Raw genomic sequence first — 18843 nt, 5'->3', positions numbered from 1 at the left:
GACGAATCAATCGATAAGAAACATTAATCGCATTATAATCAAAATATTTCCCCTCATAATCAGTCGGGCGTATTCACGTCGCGTCCCTAAGTCATGAATAATGTAGGGCAGGCCGGCCGGTATAATTTTTATTAACTACGGCGTCGGCGATGTGTCGTGCGTAGCCCGCCTTCGGCTTCGAATCACGATGAACGACGGCGCACGGCTCGTTTGTCCGCCGGTTTCTCGCGTCGGGGGATAATTATTTGCGACACGAGTACCAATTAAACAGAGTTCGAGGGAACTTTTCTTCGAGTCGGGAGAGGAGGGGAGCACGCTCGTAAATATTCCAGTGAATCAGCCCACATCCATAAATTTCGCGACAACCTTTTAGAACGTTTCCATCCCTTCCCCTACTCTCTTCCCGCATTTCTCTTACATCGTATCTGTCTTTGCGCCACTTATTCCCTCCGCCCTCTTCGTCCACTTTCCCTTTCTCCGCCTAGCCGAGTCTCTTCCACCCCCAATTTATCTCTTCCTCTCCTATGTTGCGGCAGCGTGGCCCCGACAGCCGACAGCCACAACGTGCGTCGCCAAGCAAACTGTTCATCAAGCCCTCCCCCCATACTGTCCTCCCTTCTGTGCGTCTCCTCCGCCGCGAAACTCGCTCGCCACTCATCCTAACTCCTCCTACGAGCCACGGCGCTGAGCAACGAGCCAGCGACAGTATCACTGCAATTGCATTCAACTTTCTCCCTTTCCATTCGCCGTCGAGTTCGAGTTGGATCGCGGTTGACGGTTCCCCCCCGCTCCGAAAGCACGGGAAAACTGGGTACCGTGTACCCGCGACAACTCTCTGTCTTAGATTCGAGCTATTCTTTGGCTTACCGGGACCTGGGCTAATGTGGCAGGTCGCTGTGTTCGGTTATCACTCTAGACGCCTAGCCAGGCGTAATCCAGACTTGAACCAAGCCTCGATCTAGGTCTAGCTAACAGCCAATCCAAGCTAAAATGAATCCTTGGCCTAGATAAAACCCGAGGACCTAACTCGAACCTCGATCCCTGTCGTTCCGGGTTTTATTGCTTCGAATTCATGGAGGAGCAATACACGATTGATCGAGTGCAATATGCACAGCCAGCTATCGTTTTAATCCGATCCCAAACGACGCCTTTGAGAGCACGATTTTATGAAACGTCGTCTGATTTTACAATCGGCCTGCCGCTGCGTGGATCTAATGGTGGGGAAAGCACCGAGATTGATTGACAATTACCGGGACGCTTTAGCATCGCTTTAGCGCCGTAAAATTCTCGAAGAAATTAGAAGAAATTGGATTTGCCAGCGGGGTGTCGTGGGACAACCCCACAACGCCGGTTAACGCAGGATGGTGACGTGACCTCATCGCCGTAGGTTTTCGTCGCGACGGCATGTGCGTACGCGTGCATAATTTCGCCTGTTCAGTCGTCGGGACGAAAACGTCATTTGACACTAATACAGCAGCCCCCGACGTGGCATCGACTCTTGACGAAATTATGGCGTGCGCGGAGGGCGGCGCTGGTTAAGGGAGACCTGTCACGAATGATTTTGTCGCGTCACCCTCCGCCATGTTATTGTTCCCTCATTGCTGTTTCTCCGTCCCAGTATTAACTTGGATGAACTATTCCTCTGCCCGTATCTCCGCCCATTTGAATTCCTAATTTCCACTGGAAAATACTCGATTTGCCACGCTGTCTCTCCCACCTTCGCAACCGCGAACATCAGCTACCATAGTCTTTACACGAAATTAATTCAATACTTCTTGCTATCAAGGTACGCATTACAGAATTTTTCCAAATTTTCTCGTCGGAAACTCCGCTTATGAAAGATTCAATTACGGAGACAATTACAGAGGTTCGTATTTTTGTAACGCGACGTGACAAGAATAAAATTTTCATTTTCACGCACTTTCCGACCCTCACGATTCATCAAAATTCTAATAAGCGGAGCAATGGAACAGCAATCGGAAAAACAAGATCGGAAAGCTCTTGTTAGGCTAGTGAGCGAATATATCTGGTTCGACAATCCTGATAATTTATAGTTACTCCAGAAGACAGCATTATTCGTGTTCCAATGAATCGCGCGAACTCTCCCGGCGACTATGCGTCTTCCGCGAAGTGGAAACTCGAAATTATGAAGCCAGCCAGCCAGCCAGCCAGCCAGCGTTGGCAGCGTGTTTCGGTGAATAATGCTAATCTTCCATCGAACCGTTCGAGCGGTGTCGCAGACACGGAAATCCTTTAAAATCATGGCAACACGCTCGGCCGCGCGCTCTCGCGTGCACGCCGGGTTATATAGAAATCGATAATGATCGTAAATGGCCACATCGTCCGGCTCAGGCGTCAGCGTCGCGATTAATACGCATTTCGCCGGCTGCAAATGCATCAGAGCCCGATCATTAATTAATGCACGGCCAAGTTTAGGTCACTCTTTCGCGGACCGCGCCGCGCTTAAAAACCGATCAGCTTCGACAGCACGCGTTATTTCGATTCGAATGCAATCCTGGACACTCACGTTCCATATTAATTCCTATATGCCAATCAACTGTAATCAAAAAAATATATTCACTCGATTTATTATCGTAATGGTTATCATTCTGGCCACGAAGAGTGCAGAAAAATTTTATATATTAGGTATGGGAATAAGTTTCCGCCCCTTTTTGTCGAAAAGAAGCCTATAAACAATTCCCATAGCGTGAAAATGTTTTCCAACAGTAGATCGATCGACGTTTAATTCAATTGACGGTTCTGCAAGCGTTTGACGAGGATTTCCATCAAGTAATGCTGGCCATCGCAATCTTCGTCCCTTACTTCGAAATCTTGTATTTGACGGAGCATCGTCCCCGAAAATATGTAGTAAATATAATATAGTAAATATATATAACACCTCTCTTTAAATCAAAATAATGCAACATGACTTCCCGCAAATGCTGCTTGCTTGCAACAAAAGTCGACATTTTTCACGCGAAAAATTGACTGCCGTTCACTCTCGAAACAATTGCCACTAACTGCGTTTTGAAGGTTGGACCTAGACCTTACAAAAACATCTACTACGTTCCATCAAATACGCGATCGGTACTTAAGTACAACGACACATCTGTCAAAAAGGGCGGAAACTTATTCCCATACCCGATATAATTTTGAAGTGTTTCTTCCGACGAAGTGGAGGGCGCGGGGAGAAGCAAATCCGTGGATCGCCGAGGAAAATAAATATCGCGCGATGATAATTCACAATCACTTGGTGTGACGTCGCCGAGTACTAACGTCGTTCGCTGCATCAATTAAGTTATCGTTCTCTCGGGGCGGTAAGTAATATTGGCGTGACCGGGGCTGGCTGGATTCTACCCCAGTCCGGAACGTCATCCCCTTTTCTATGCCAGGACGCCACGACCGCTATTAAGACGCGGGTACTCTACCACCTCTAACATCTACCCCCGGTGCTCCGCCCCCCCTTTCTGCTTCTTCGCATCCAAACCGGTCTCGAACCCCCTGGCCCCTCTTGCCACCCCCCCAGGTTGGTTCCTCCGCCGTCTCTCGATCGATCTTCATCCACCGTTGCTCTACAAGTCGACAAGCTGCCGGTGCTCACGCTTCGACACCTCTCCAGCCAACTTTCCCCAGGCTTGAACAGGGTGTCTCCACTCGAATCGGAGCTATTGAATTTTCATACGCCCGGTTTCCGAGTGTTTTCGTTTTTCCCTTTTTTTTTCGTTTTCTCGCACAGCTACACCCCTCCCGACCCTCCTCTCCGACGCCCTCTGTTCGTCGACTTAACTGGCAACGTTGCGCCGAAACCCACCTTGGACGGCACCGCGTTCCAGAGGGAGAGAGAGAGAGAGAGAGAGAGAGACGCCGACGAACCAGGTGAATCGATAATTGGAGGCGACCTGGCGATTTTTATTCCTGCCGTATTTGCGTTCACGAGTGCCGCGTTTATTTTGTTAGCTAATGACATCGACGGAGTCGTTTTTTCCCTCCCTGACCTGCGCCTTCTTTCGGGGCGGATTTAGCGCGGAGCAGAGGAGCTGTAGCTCGAGTGTCCTTGAACTGAATTAAACCACAGATGGGTTGGTTCTAGAGCGTGCGAGGGCAGCGAGTTCTTTGCGAAGTTTCAACGCACTAGCTCGATCGAGGGGGTAGTTACGCCGAAAAATTGGATCTTTTTCTGGAACAGTGTGCGAATTTGTTGTAAAAAATCTGGGACGTAGACACCGGCGAGATACATGTCGCTAAATTTTCTCAGATTTTTCGGTCGAAGATCCTGCCTGTGAAAAATAAAATGGCAGAGTAGAAAATGTTGTAGGTTTCTTGTAGGGGTGCAAACATGTTTCTATCTTTGTAATGCGACATATGACCGTGTTTATATTTTTACTGTGACAAGATATTGCCGTGACTGATGTCTGCAATTTTTTTCAGATCTTTTTGACGAAGTGTAATCTTGTTAAAAAATATAGAATCTGGAGTATTGATAAATGCTCTATCTTCTCCGGAAGGGTTTAGTACTCGCCTAAAGGGCTCGATTGCAAAAATGACACGGTATAAGAAGCGACGCCTGGCTCCAGAGGGTACTTCCCTGGTCAATGCATTAGGGTCGTCGTCTACGGCTGCACACGAGTAGATAGTGTGAGGCGAGCACCAGCAAATATTCCGTGGTGCGGTCCGTTCCGGATCTCCTTAGGTTCCATGTGCTCGTAAATCCTTCTTCCACGGCCCAGACCGGTACACGGCCACCCTAGGCGTCATGTACGTCGACACGTACCCTTCGAGGAGGAGGTACAACCTCCACCCACGGCGCGACGGTCTCCAGCGTCTGGTTTATCTTGGAAATGTCCGCCAAAGGACGACGGAAAGAGTCGTAACGTCCGCGTTACGTTATGTCGAAGAAGATAAAAGGTCCTCGACGATAAGTCGAGATAGAGCGTGCTACTAGCTACCGTCGAACGTGATGCTGTAAAGGGGATGGTTTTATGGGGCCAGGACGTTACCCTTTAATTCATTTCGAAGCTGATCCACCCGACTGAGGATTCCACGCAATTGCTCCAACTGTCTATCGAATCATTTTTCCCCTCATCATTCACTTTAGGAGCTTCTAGATTACGTCTAGTCATATTAGGAGCTTCTAGATTAGGTCATGGTCTTAACCAGCGGTGGGCATTATTTGGCGAAACAAATATTTCAAGTACTATTTAATTTTTTCGATTTTATTTTGCTTAAAGAAACTAGTATTTTAAATATGATATACAATTTCGAAAATAGAATATTTCTGTTTTAACAATCTGTGAACCTCAAAATAAAATATTTTACTTTTTGCACATTATTATAAAACTTTTAGAAACCTTTTATAAACATACAGTCTATGTTATCGTTAAGAAATGATTCACACTCATAAATGTATTGAATTCGAACCATTATTTTCAGCAATAATATTTAAAATTAAAATTGAAAATAGAAACAAAATATAAATATTTTCAATATTCTTCAAATAAAATACTATTTAAAAAAAAATTACTGCCTAATAAAATAAATCATTTTATTTTCAAAAATTACTGCATCGAATAAAATATTTTATTTTCAAAGTTGTACACATTCTTTAAGATAAATAGGATTATATATATATAATATATTTACTATTTACTATATTTAAAATACTATTTTCCCCAGCGCTGGTCTTAACATAATATATTGTTAGGAATATTTCTATAAATATTTGACCCGCGCATACCTGCATTCTGAATCATTCATTATCGAAATTTTTCCGAGCAAGCTCTCCGAATCGGATTCACCGGGGTGTATTCATAATTCTATAAAATCTAAATTCGGTAGCAGCTGCAGCAGGAGATGACCTGCATTCCTCGTGCGCGGATCAAACGTTGCGTTGCGCTGTGCAGGTAACCCTGGATGGACAGCACAATAAGCCTGCAGGTATGAATGCTCGAGACCCGTTGATTCCTTTCCCTCGGCCTGGGAAGGTTAATTGCAGGTAGCCTTCCAGATGTTCCGAAAATACGGTTAGTCTGTGACTGGCATCCGTGCTTCTCGGTTCGCTGTGAAACACTTACTGCATTTTTTCAATAAATCTTTCGATTAACCCGTCGCGATTGATCTAATTTTGCGTACCTGCGCGTCGAGTTAATCTCTCGCGATTCTGTGTATTTTATACAGGAACAATTATGATTGCCTGACAGTGTACTGATGTTTAATATTTTGTTATCGACAACTCCCCCGGCATTAATTCAGTGCGCGTACAGGGTGTAGCAGTGTGATTTTTCCTACCTGGAACCGATTCGTTTGTTTTCTTGTGAAACCGGTACGTCGCGATCATTCGCAAAGGATCGTATAAACGCATTAACCGGTTGCGCACGGGCAGAAAGGCACATTTTTCATTGAGCGACGTGTCCCGGGTGTGTATCAAATGTACCGAATTTGTTTTATGTTAAACAAATATTTCGCCTCATTAAGTACCGCGGTATATTTTACACAACGTCATTATCTGTCACGTCGGTGTGAAACATCCACCGGTGTTCACCGGTCCCCCCCGGTTTATTTTCGTTGCAAACAAGTCATCGCTAATTTTCCTGCTGACCGTACAGCTCGATTTCCCATAAGAATTCTCCATAAAATGTATTAATGCGTTCCGCCACACACGGCCGACTGGTAATGAATACGTATTGTCTGCGCTTTGTAAACAGAGTAAATTCGTTGCGCGCGTGAAATACAGATTAATCAGCGTTTACTCTTTCGTTTCTTTTGTTTCTTGTTCCGAACCACCGCTGCCTCGAAAGCGCGTTGGGAATCTGAAATAACAATTATACCTATTTCCTTGATACTGTATTACATATTATAGAATTCGTAACACGATCTTCGAAGCGTCGTACCACTGTCTTGAATTATCCTCTGCCATCGATACTGCAGAAAGACACTGCTGCATAATGTAGCATCTGATCAGCTTCAATTCCAAACCCGGGTCTAACCTGGATTCGAATACAGTCCACATTCAAATAATAATCCGCGGAGTCTCAATTGGACCATTAAGCATTTAGCTGCCAGCAACGGTCTGAAAATATTTTCATCCCCTTCCGTCGAGGTCTAGGTTAGGTCTGTCTTGTACTTGTCAAGTTCCAGAATAAGACAACTGTCGACAGTATAAATAATTGTCCGACCAACTCTGTGAATATTCACGTACCCACACGTACACATCGAAACGCCCACAAACTCGTCCTCCAAATACTCCAGTCCAGGAGGATATTAGCAGCGGTAGCGTCGCGCAGACCGAACGTATTGAATAACATTCAGGTTCATCGGATCCGCGGTTGGTACGAGACGTCTACAAAGAATTACGAATGTATATTCACCGGGTAGCCTGATCCTCGGAAACCGTCTGTCCACATCGGGATCGGTTCTTGAGATGGCGAGTGCTTTCAAGGACGATTTCATGCGACGACGATTTAAGATCTCCGGCCCTTCCACGGAGTAGCCGATTCCGCGTTCCTCTTTTTGCGCACACGGACGCGAACACCCATAGACATTCGGGATTACCGCGAACAGAGGCAGCCAGATCGAGGAAAAGAGAGAGAGAGAGAGAGAGAGGGAGAGAGTCTCGGAGAGTGAAATAGCAGAGGGAGGAGTGAGAGAGAGAGAGGGAGAGAGGGGCAGGAGTTTTTCTCGATGACCGAGCATCGACCACGACTTTCCTCCCCATTTCGCTCGGGTCCCTTTTCCCTCCTCATCCTCCGAGGCCCTCCCACTATTCCCTGTAGCTTCTCCTCTACCTCTTCCGTCGGTTCCCCCTTGTCCATCGAACGATCCTGCAGCCACGGTGGCTCGGTTACCAACGTTACAAGCCTCCAGACTTGAGGGAGAGCGCACAACCTCTTCTGGTGCCTGCTGCTCCTCCGGCGTGTTCCCCTATTTCCACCCTTTTTCTCCTACCTACGGTGTGGTGGCACCGGCACTGGCACACTGGCTCCTTCCGCGAGGATATATAGGCGGCCACTAAACTTCTGTCCTTGCCATCAATTTCAACGTCCGAGGATCGTAGGAGCAGTACCCAACGACCAGACACACGATTCCTGCGCCGCCTCGTTCTCTACGGCCTCTCGTTTGCCAAACGCCTCCAGGCTCTGCAGCCTTTTTGCCCGCGCACGAGGATACCCTGCCGGTCCTAGCGCGCACACGCCATCTTTCGCGTTTAAAGGATTGTCCCCTGCGACGGTCATCCCTCAGACACGGCTCCGGGGACACCGTACTTGCTACCGGATACCTTGACACCGCGATCGGGATATAAAGTTCAGCGATCCAGCTGGACGTCGCGTCGTTGCGGATCGATAACGCTGGTCCAGCAAATTAAAGATTCTTTCAGAATTTTCTAGCCACTAGGTTGAGTGAACTTGAGGATGTCCCAACTTGCGGGGGTCCCATCTTGAAGGGAATCCCAATTCGAAGGGGTACCAACTCGTGGGGATCCAAACTTGAGGGGTCCCAACTTGAGGGAATCCCAACTTGAGGGTGTCCTAACTTGAGGGGGTCCCAACTTGAGAGAATCCAAACTTGAAGGGGTCCCAACTTGAGGGAATCCCCACTCAAGAGGGTTTCAACTCGAGGGTGTCCCAACTCGTGGGGATCCAAACTCGAGAGGGTTTCAACTCGAGGGTGTCCCAAATTGAGGGCCTCCGAAACTTCAGGAAATCTCAACTTGAGGGAGTCCTAACTTGAGGGAATCCCAATTCGAGAGGATTACAACTCGAGAGAGTCCCAACTTGAGAGGTTCCCAACTTGAGGGCGTCCCAACTTGAGGGGGTCCCAACTTGAGGGAATCCCAATTCGAGAGGCTTACAACTCGAGAGAGTCCCAACTGGAGAGGGTCCCAACTTGAGGGACCCACAGTCAATCCTCCTACTTGGGAGTCCTAACTGCAGAGCTCCCAATCCGGGGAGTCAACTGCAGAGCTCCCAACTTCAGGGGGTCCTAACTTGAGGGGGCCACAGTCAATCCTCCCAACTTGGGAGTCCTAACTGCAGAGCTCCCAACTTGACGGGTCCCAACTCGCGTCGAAACGGTGCAGGAACTCGGCTCGAGCGAGTCAGGATAGAAGCTTGACAGCACCGGGAGGGGTTATTCATTTCGATTCAGTTGAACGGGAACAGTTCGCGATTTGTTGAGTGAAATATTCAGAGTTTCCGAGCGCTATCGCTTTTATGTGATCCGAGCAACATCTTCGGGTGCACATTTTATGAGATGGTTTGTTTTACACTCGTTCCACCAGTGCGTTTTGCGTTTAAAAGATCGCCTCCTGCGAGGGCGGTTTTTCTGCCTCTACGGGTTCCTTGGGACCGATCGTGTTCGCTCCGTGAATCTTTTACGGACAGACATTACGCGTAGTTTTATCTGCCGCTCCACGCGAACGATAGTCAAACAATAATTCCGCAGTATGAGACTTTCATGCAAACGGTGCGCCCTAAATAACATAACCGTATTTGCGCTGCTTGTGTGTTCAATTCCGAGCGAAGGATTCCTTCTCTTCCTCCCTCCACGTGTAGTTTGTTCCGACAAGCAGAGAGAGAGAGAGAGAGAGAGAGACTGTTCTCATTTGTTTCGATTTCTCCGTGAATCATAAATCTAACACAGTCATAATATTTCATAACAATATTTTTATTTTAATTCTACTGGTCGTATCGTAAATTCTGCAGCTGTCGAAAATTAATTTCACCGTATGTTTCATTCTCCCGTGCACTCGGTGAAAGAATTATTATCATACATATACACAGGGCGGTCTAGGAACCGACTTCCATTTGTTTAAAATTCACATTTAATATCGTATAGTAGATAATGCGAGGGGCAAGTCGAATGATTAAGTAATTGAATGGTTCTTATTTCTGCGAGAATCTGATCGAATATTTCGAACGTAACGGAGAAGGTAAATGCTGAATGTAGTATCAGAGCCCGACAATCCCGCGCGAGAAAGCATAGACAAGTTTGTTTGCCGACCAGACTGCAGATATTACACCGAAGAATCAACTTCGAGGTTTCCGTTCCTCGAATGCACAGTTTCTCACGGGCATGTGTCGATTCCGAGCCGGCTTGTGTACGGATGTCCACAAAATCTTTCCGTCTCCCCGAGAATATCGTATCCTCGAGCTAGGATTTGTCGCGGGACTGCACATATATCGCAATCCTGCTGTTTCGTCCGATACCTATTCGATTCAGACAGCTGTACCTGCTGGTTCCGTAAGGGTGGAGCGTCGATACCTAACTGTTCTAATTTATTTAGCCTGCACCGTTGCTCGACCAACAAAATAATCAAATTGTTGCTCGGTTCCTATTCCTGTTCATTGACTCACAAAAATGAAATTCAATCATTGCGAAAATCTTTTGCATGCTGACTAACTTGCTAATGAAACAGGTAAATTTTTAATTGAGTTCTCTTGTATCGATTTGCATAAATGCATTTTACTATAAATGCCTAGAATTAATTTTTAATCATTGCTGTGCATCAATGGTTCAATTAATTTTTTGCAGGACTCCGATTGAATTATTAACAAAGTCATTGTATTTTTAATCCATTGCAATTCTTGCAGGTTAATATACAAACATTGCTTTTCAATTTGCACGTGCTTGAACGAACACAATATTTCGAGTTTGTCGACACAGCTGCCCGAAAAATGATTTCGTAATCATGCAAGCTCTACAGGGAGCAATGTATTCGGAATCAGCATAACTTGCCATTTTGCGAAGTGCTGGCAGGCATATTTATTCCCATGGTCCCTTAACGGAAATTGAAAGTGCTTAAACATAGATACACGTCCGAGCGTTGACCGTATACACTGTGACTACCGTCGAGGTTCCTTCCGGACCCAAACGCGGGAAATGCGATTCGTATTCGATTTTCCCCTGGCTCGAGCTGATCATCAAATATCGGAACGAATGCGGGCTGATGCTATCAGCTTTTTAGCACTGTGCTGCAAATAGTGAAAACTATTTCGCGCACCGTTCAATGTAATTCTACCAATTGCTAGGAGACTGTACTCACTTTTTCAAAAAAGATTTACATCTTGTCGAAAATATCGTTGACTATTTCAGCGTGTTATGTGCAATTAAAATGCGTTTGTGAAACAAAATACGTCCTACATATTTTGTAAAAAAGAGACTACATATATAATTACGTGTTCATTATTATTTGTTACAGAATTTGCCACCTGGTGTATACAATGCGGTGATTCCCGGAAGGAGAGGATACCTCGACAGAATTCTAGTGCAGTGTTACAAGTGGTGAGTAAAACTATGCTTTACCCACTGGGTTTGATTTTTCCAAAAATGTTTTAAATCTTTATTAAAAAAGTTAAAAAAGTCACATGTCGATCTCCGATCTTCTTTGAAAATCGTTCGAGATTATTCAAGGTCATTTCAAGGACACTTTGAAGAGGGTAGTTACGCCGGCTGAAAAATGGCAGGAAAATAAAAATCTGCACCGGGGTACCGTGAACGGCCCAGTAGAAAACAATCGGCGGGTCGCAGGTCGTATCAAGGCGAGCGTGTACAGTGTCCTTTGGGGGCAAGAGGCGGCTTCCGAGGGCGTAACGATTAATAGTTCGCCCCCGCGATCAGTGAAACGTGTTCCGTGGCGCGGCTCAACGCTCCCCGGACCCGGCATTTATTTTTCCGGCCAATTTTCGTCCGTTTTTCGCGGTTTTATCTGGCCGCAGCGCGGAATTGTTTCAACTTTTCCAGCAGAGCCGGGGGAAACTCGAGGGAGAGAGAGAGAGAGAGAGAGAAAGATAGAGAGGGTGGGGTTTGTAGAGGGGGTGAACTTCGTGAGAGCAACTGCTGAAACCTCGTAACGAGCGAAACAATGGTTAAAACTTCAGCAGAACGCGGGGGTGGCGCGCTAGACAGAGAAAGAGCGAGGGTTGCGCGCCCGCGCGCATTCCCGAGCTTATATAATAGCTTTCAAACTCATATCTGTCGAGATATCGTGTTAATAAAACGGCCGCGCCACCCGTTGACTTTTGTTGCGAGTTTTCGGCCACGCTGTTTAATCGCCGGGACCTCTAAATCAATTTCGCCGAGGAACCCTAAGCCAGCCGACACGCTTCGACCGATTCCTCGCCGCGCGTTAAAACCGGCCACGATTTTCGAGGTTTTATAAGGGCGCGGCCCCCGCGATCATTTCCGGCTACCATTCACGGCCGCGCATCCACGCCGCGGTTTATGAGAATCGCGTTTAAAATTCATTTCCTCTTCGACCGACGTTTAATCAGCCTGTCTCTTTTGCCCGCTTTGAGACCGCCCACTGTCTACACAACCTCGGGATCCACGGGATGCAGTCCGATGCTGATTCTTATTCATTCCATTCATTTTGGGAGAGGCACGCCCTCGCGAATCCTCGGTGATTTTTTCCGAACGGAATCGCGGGGCTGCGTTTGCTGAACACGCGATTCTTCCGGGACTTTTAGCTTCTGAACGGTACGATGGAAGTTTATAAAATTGTGGGCGTGGTTACAGGAGTTTGCGGACAAATTTTCAGCTTAACACACTACCGACCGGTGATTACTGCATAATCTTGAAAAATCTGTGGGACACGGCTAAACACTTTTTAATGGAACCTTCACTAGCAACAGCAATTTTCATTGTGAACTAACAGGTCACCCTCAATAACGTCATCTAATAGTTTCATTTAAGATTGCAATGTAAAAGAAAATTTCTATGCTTTCTTTTGGTACAGCACAATTATTGAAAATCCTATTACATAGGCTTCCGATAGGTAAAGTGTTAAAATATCGATTTTTTCGGAAGACACAATTTTTGTAGATTTTACAGATTTTTAATATCGAAACGGCTCGAGGGAAATTTATGAGATTTTTTCTAGACTTGCATCATGTTTTCCAGAATGAATAGAAACGTTTTCTAGAAATTTCTTATTTAAGGTTGTGACCTACAATTCTTATAAACCACCGGTTCTTGGGAAAATAGTGTTTTTTTCAAAGTACTCAGTAAGGTGCAGTACACGATACTCCGAAAAGCAAGTACACGAACGAGGTGTGTCCATGCAGCATGGGTCTGTTCAATGTAGATTGCGTGTCTACATGATGGATACGCAACACTGTTATGGTGTTAGACGTACAGTCCGCCAGGTGGGATACCAATAATTAGGGTACTCGTTAACTGTCTATGCGGACACGTTTAACAATGCAGCAATCCTGGTGATAGCAATTATGCGAGTTGCACAACCGTGTAACTTGATCCTGATCGTGCACTAGTTCACTGAACGTTTCTGCTGATGGTAATTAACCTTCAGTCCTTTTTTTCCCGGCTGCGATTGTGCCCGCCACTGCCGATTCTTCCCGCAGTGACTATTCGATCCGCCGGACTGTCAATTCCAATCTTTTTTCTTTTAAAACACAGTTCCATCAATGTTTTTGATTAGATAAAAAATAATTGACTTTTGAAATAAAGAAATAGTGGACCAGTCATTGAGCATAATCGATCAAACTCAAGAGTTTTAGCGAGTTTGCGGCGTACACGCGTGGAATTGCACGTTTGCATAAAATGAGCTCACACGCGTTCCTTTGGTCTCGCGTAGAAATCCTGTTTGAAATTCATTTCCCTTTAACGGCCGTTTAATCAGTCTCCCATCCTCGCCGGTTCTGAAATTATATTCTTTCCCATCCACGTAAACGTGGAACGCGCACGGAAGAAGTCGAAGGGTGGTGGGGGGGGGGGGGGGGTAGGTAGGTGAAAAAGCAGGAGGAAGAACCCGTAGGCGTGTGCGAGTCTGTGTTTCTTTGGAGGAAGTAAATAAAGCGGCGATGAATTCAGAAAGGTTTCCATTTTACGGGCCACGGATAATTAACCCTCTCTGTCTAAATCACTTTCATCTCTAATTTCGAAATAATTTCGCCCAGACCGGTCCCGGTACCGACCGCGCTGCTTGTCTGCGCGCGCGGGTCGCGTTTGAGATCCGCGTAATAAAGATTTTAATTTGGAGAATTATTTTAATTCGCGAGCGTTGGCTTGCACCGGGAATCCATTCATTTAGACGATTCACTGGAAGCTACGTTAACTTCCTTTCTTTCGCGGGCTTTGCTACACGCTGCAAGGGACCCGCGAAGATAATTATGCGCTCTCCCTGCGGTAAACGTTTATTACAGTGCAATACTCTGTCTGGAGAGATTGGCTATCGGAAATAGAGCATTCAAGATACGCGTTTCAAACTTTCTCCATTCGTGGATGATATTCCCGCGACTCCATTAAAAATGTTTTCAGCTTAAGATATTGACTTTCACAATTTTTAACTGTGTCTAACTGCACATTAAAAATCATTTGCACCCTCCTGGACACAGAAATGATACAATTGTTAAGCTTCAGCGTGAAAGAAAGATTTTCCAATTTTCTGGAACCAGAATTTTCAACTAAAAAATTGGAAAAAATTCCCTGACGCGTACGATGATAACGAGTACGTATAATGGTGTTTTTTTTTGTTTTAATTTTAGTCCCAATTAAATGGGGAACGTCGACTAAAAACTGAAAATCTGATTTTTCGCTGCACCTACCCCCCGTTAGCCAAGGTAGAGGGTTGAAACTTCGTTTAAACTATTCTCCACCGATAAATGATCAAATCGCCGGTTTAATTTAGTTCACCGGATTGTTACTGGGATAATCGAGGATCTCTTAAAACACGCGAAGAATCCAGCGTTCATTTACGCGACAATGTAACATGATTCCCGCCGACAGAATTTCTATCAAAGTCGCTTTTATCACTCGTCAAGCGCCGGCACATCGTGTATAATGCACATCGCACGCTCCCGTGACGCGGACCAGTCCTGTATTCCCGCTCGTTTACACGACAACATTATCATGTGATCCATTTATTGAAATGGAATTGTGTATCTTGATTACATCGAATTCGCCGCGCCAGCTCATGACAAATTCCCCGTGAACGTAGCGACGCGGCTTATGCGAAATAATTTAAATTGCCGCTTTAAACTCCGCGCGCCGAGTGCCTGTCCAATATGGAAATCGAAGTTTACGCTTGCCGCTCGGTATCGACTTTCAATTAGGAGCCCTCCAACTTTTTTGTATATATCCCGCGATTCGAACTACTTCTTTCCCAGGTTCTGGTATAAATCGAAAACTCGATCGACCATCTTCAGCGTGTCGCCGAGACCTAACCTTGAACGGTGTACCATCTCGAATGTTGACTAATAAATAACCGAGTATTTCACCTAACTTGACCACCTTAAATATCTTTGTTGTTTTTAGAGATACGTCAAATGTCTGAAGGACAAAGTTGAATGGTAAAATGTACTTTTATATAGTAGTACTTTTTTTTATAGCGAATGTCCAGCTGTATGGATTGACGTATCAAAAAATACCTCGTTCAATTAAAAAAAATTAAGGTGACCTTCATGTCTCTAAAAAAATTACATTAAAACAAAAACTCTTTTGGTATTGTATCAGCTCCGTTTTACCATTCAACTTCGTCCTTCAGATATTTGACGTGTCTTTAAAAACAACAAAGATATTTAAGGTGGTCAAGTTAGGTGAAATATCCGGTATATATTAACCCTTTGCACTCGAAGCAATTTGATCTCCAAAATCAAGATATTTCTTTCAACCCAGATCATTTTTGTTCCATGTAATCTTTCTTACGTTGTGCACATGAAATTGAACCTGTTTTCTTATATATACAACATTTGAGCTTTTTACAATTTATAGAATACATACAAATTGAAGAATGTTAAAACTGTTTTGAATAATGGTATGGACAATTTTTAGTGGCGCCTCAGACTCGCCATTCGAGTGCAAGAGGTTAAACTCTCGACAAATAAAGAGGCTATCCGGTTTCTTGGCCAGCTTTCGAATGGTTCGATGGTCATCGAAAAACCTTTAGGGGCAGTTTTGACCACCTAAACTTGCGAACCACTGTCCCCGTGAGTTGGTCCCGTTGCTTTCAGTTGGCGGGCGACTCTCGCCGCAAGTGTGCAATTACATTCCGTTATCGGGCCCTCGAATCGACCCTAAAATTTCCCTAGAATGACCGCCGAAACGGTTGCAGAGGGGACGCCGCCGCCGCCGTCGCCCCGACCCCGTGACTCGTCGACGACCGGCGAAGATACAACGCGTTATTTTTACTCCCGCGTCGCAATAACAACGCGAACGTCTGCTGGCTCACGCAGACGATCCTCGGGTTTAGGGCAGGGGTGACATCGTAACGAGAGTTGTTGCGAAACTCCGGCCCCGGGGATGATTCAGGGGAACATTTTTTACGGTCCCTCCACTCGTGACTCCGTTTCGCGGAGCAGCAGCTTCCACAACGTGTTTCTCCATCTCCCCCCTCCCACACCACTGTTTTCATTCCGTTTTCTTCTCTACTTATGAATCAACCACGCGTCGTTACCGTTATTCGCGACAGACCGTCAGCCGTTCTTAACGGCACACCTTTTTCCAACCACGGGAATAAGTATGATGGATATCTGCGGCTTTTTCCATTTATTACCGGCCATTAAGCGCCGGCGACATTGAAAGACTGAACGATCTCCAGCCGTAAATTGGTAACTATTCTTGATCACTTGATAGGCCGCAATTTTGTTGATCTTCTCCGGTTGCCATGGAGTCGCGAGACGTTTAAAAACGACCTGGCAACCTGCCATGAAAATTGCGATAAACTCTTCAGGGTATACGGGGTTCTATGACATTCTTGTTAGATCCAGCTTAAACTAGAGATTCCCATGAAATAATAATTGACGATATAATAAATGACAATCATTGGAGAAGGGGTTGGCCCCAAAGTACCTCCAATATTAAGACTCCCTTAACGTCTCCTGTTCAACGAAGCATGGTGATCTAGGAACAAGGACCTTCTTCCCTTTTTCGTGGACCCTCCGACAAGGCTCGAATTCCAGAAGAATGATTAAAGCAGGAAAACCTCCACGTCTCGTTCTTTCCGGCGGGCGTTCTTTGGCTCGTCTATTGCTTCCACAGCGAAATTTCCTACGTGCTTGATCACGTCGCGGATATTATTGCGTGGGTTATCATTTTTTTCCTATTTCGCCCGGTTCGACCCTTTGAAGTGTTCGAGGGACACAGAATGTCAACAATGTTCGATGGCAGCTAAGTACGTGGATACCGTTCTAAGGCTGGGAACGTTGCAGAATAAATTCGTTAAAATTCTTGACTCCTTTGACTCTCCAGATTCATCCAGAGGTTGGTCGTGGTCAAGGGACCCGGAAAATCAATCCTGCGTCTACAGACAGGTTGTGTCCCACCAATTTTTAGCCCTTTGGCAGTCGGAGCTAGTTTCAATCGAAAATTAAACATTTCTTCCGCGCTAGAATAATTCCATTGTACACTATCCTTTTGATTTCGTGCCTAGGAAATTGATATTGTACCTCAAACAGTACTTAACCCTTTGCACTCGAATGGCGAGTCTGAGGCGCCAGTAAAAATTGCTACACCATTATTCAAAACAGTTTGAATATTATTAAATTCGTCTGTTCTCTATAAATTGTGAAAAGCTCAACTGTTACATGAGAAAACTGGTTAAATTTGATGTGCACAATCTAAGAAAGATTACATAGAATAAAAATGATCTGGGTTGAAAGAAATGTCTTGATTTTTTCGAATTAAAATTGCTTCGAGTGCAAAGGGTTAAATGTGTAGTAACTGTTTAGATACCAAAATATTTAATAATCTAAAGAATATTTTGAATGATGGTACGCAATGTTTTGACTCTGAGTGCCAACGGTTAAGATTGATATTCCGAATTTCCCACAGACCGGGTGCACAGTCATTTTTCTCAAGGATTCTGGCCCCCTGAAGTCCTCTCTGACCAAGGTAGAGCCGAGTTGCAAGGATGAATGCAGAAAGGACGTGAAGTTCACCTACACGGACAGGCCCCCTTTATCGTAGTTGCAGAACAGTTTCCAGAATCCCGAGGTAATCGTCGAAAACGTCAATTAAGAAGTCGGGGTGGAGTCCCATCGGATTATTCCGTCGTATTTCTTGCAAAATATCAGCAAAGTGACAAAACGGCGGACGGGTCGCTGACCCAAATCATAGTAAAGAACTACTTAGCCTCGTTCATCTGGTCGGAAAGGCATCCTTCGTCTCCTCGGAGACGTTTTTCTCTTTGTCATTTAGTCATTAGAGCTTTTAGGCTACTTGGACTAATCTAACTTTTAACAGACCGTTACTCAGCAAGCAAGAAATGTTTTCGAGTCGGACGGGGGTTGGAGGTGGGGCGGCGACCTTAGACACCCTCGCGAGTCTTACCGGCGAAAAGCACCCTTGGCTCGACGAGTACCCTCATTGCATAATGTACCCGTCGAAAGCCGGGTAAGGCGTGGAGGGATGGGCGATACTGAGTTGCGTAGCCACCGAGGCGCATCCCGATTCGAGGGCTCGTCGTTGATGAGAGTGACTATCCCTCTCTCTCTCTCTCTCTCTCCCACCTGACGAGTTAGGGTTGAGGACGATGAAGAATCGAGGGACAGGAATCACGGCAGTGTGTCTCCGAGACGTGACCCGGCATACGGCGAATTTTCTTGGGAAATGCGCATTCACCATGCAGAGACCCTGAGATTCACCTGGTAGCTGCCTGACTGACTTGCGCAGATCCAGAATTAATGGTTAATGGTTAATGGTTTATTCTTTTCCCCGTGTAGGATACAGAGATGGCGTTGGAGAGCCGCAGCTCTATTTGCCCAAAGCAAGCTTGTCAATAGATCCAGGATTGATTTTCTTTAACAATTTGTAAGGTTGGTAGCAGCGTGCGGTAAAGAACGACCACGCTGTTGGCAACGGAGACCGATCGTCGCTTGTCTAAAACGACGGCGA

The 18843-nt window shown here is 45.6% G+C and overlaps 1 protein-coding gene across 3 annotated transcripts in view; it reads left to right on the top strand.

The window, feature by feature from the left end:
- LOC143218918 (uncharacterized) overlaps positions 1-18843 on the top strand; it is a 306463-nt gene that overhangs the window by 100360 nt on the left and 187260 nt on the right. For 2 of the 3 annotated variants that reach the window (XM_076444542.1, XM_076444541.1), the window contains one exon: positions 11195-11277. Coding sequence is in view for 1 of the 3 variants with exons in the window: in XM_076444540.1 (XP_076300655.1) it covers positions 17865-17943 (79 nt within the window). In the remaining 2 variants the exon portion in view is untranslated. Of the gene's footprint in view, positions 1-11194; positions 11278-17781; positions 17944-18843 lie in introns of all 3 variants that reach the window. The other variant, XM_076444540.1, reaches the window with a different exon arrangement.

The sequence above is a fragment of the Lasioglossum baleicum genome, chromosome 20, assembly GCF_051020765.1.
Source record: "Lasioglossum baleicum chromosome 20, iyLasBale1, whole genome shotgun sequence".
NCBI lineage: Eukaryota > Metazoa > Arthropoda > Insecta > Hymenoptera > Halictidae > Lasioglossum > Lasioglossum baleicum.
Note: the sequence above shows the minus strand (reverse complement) of the source record. Positions and strands in the feature narration are given on the sequence as shown.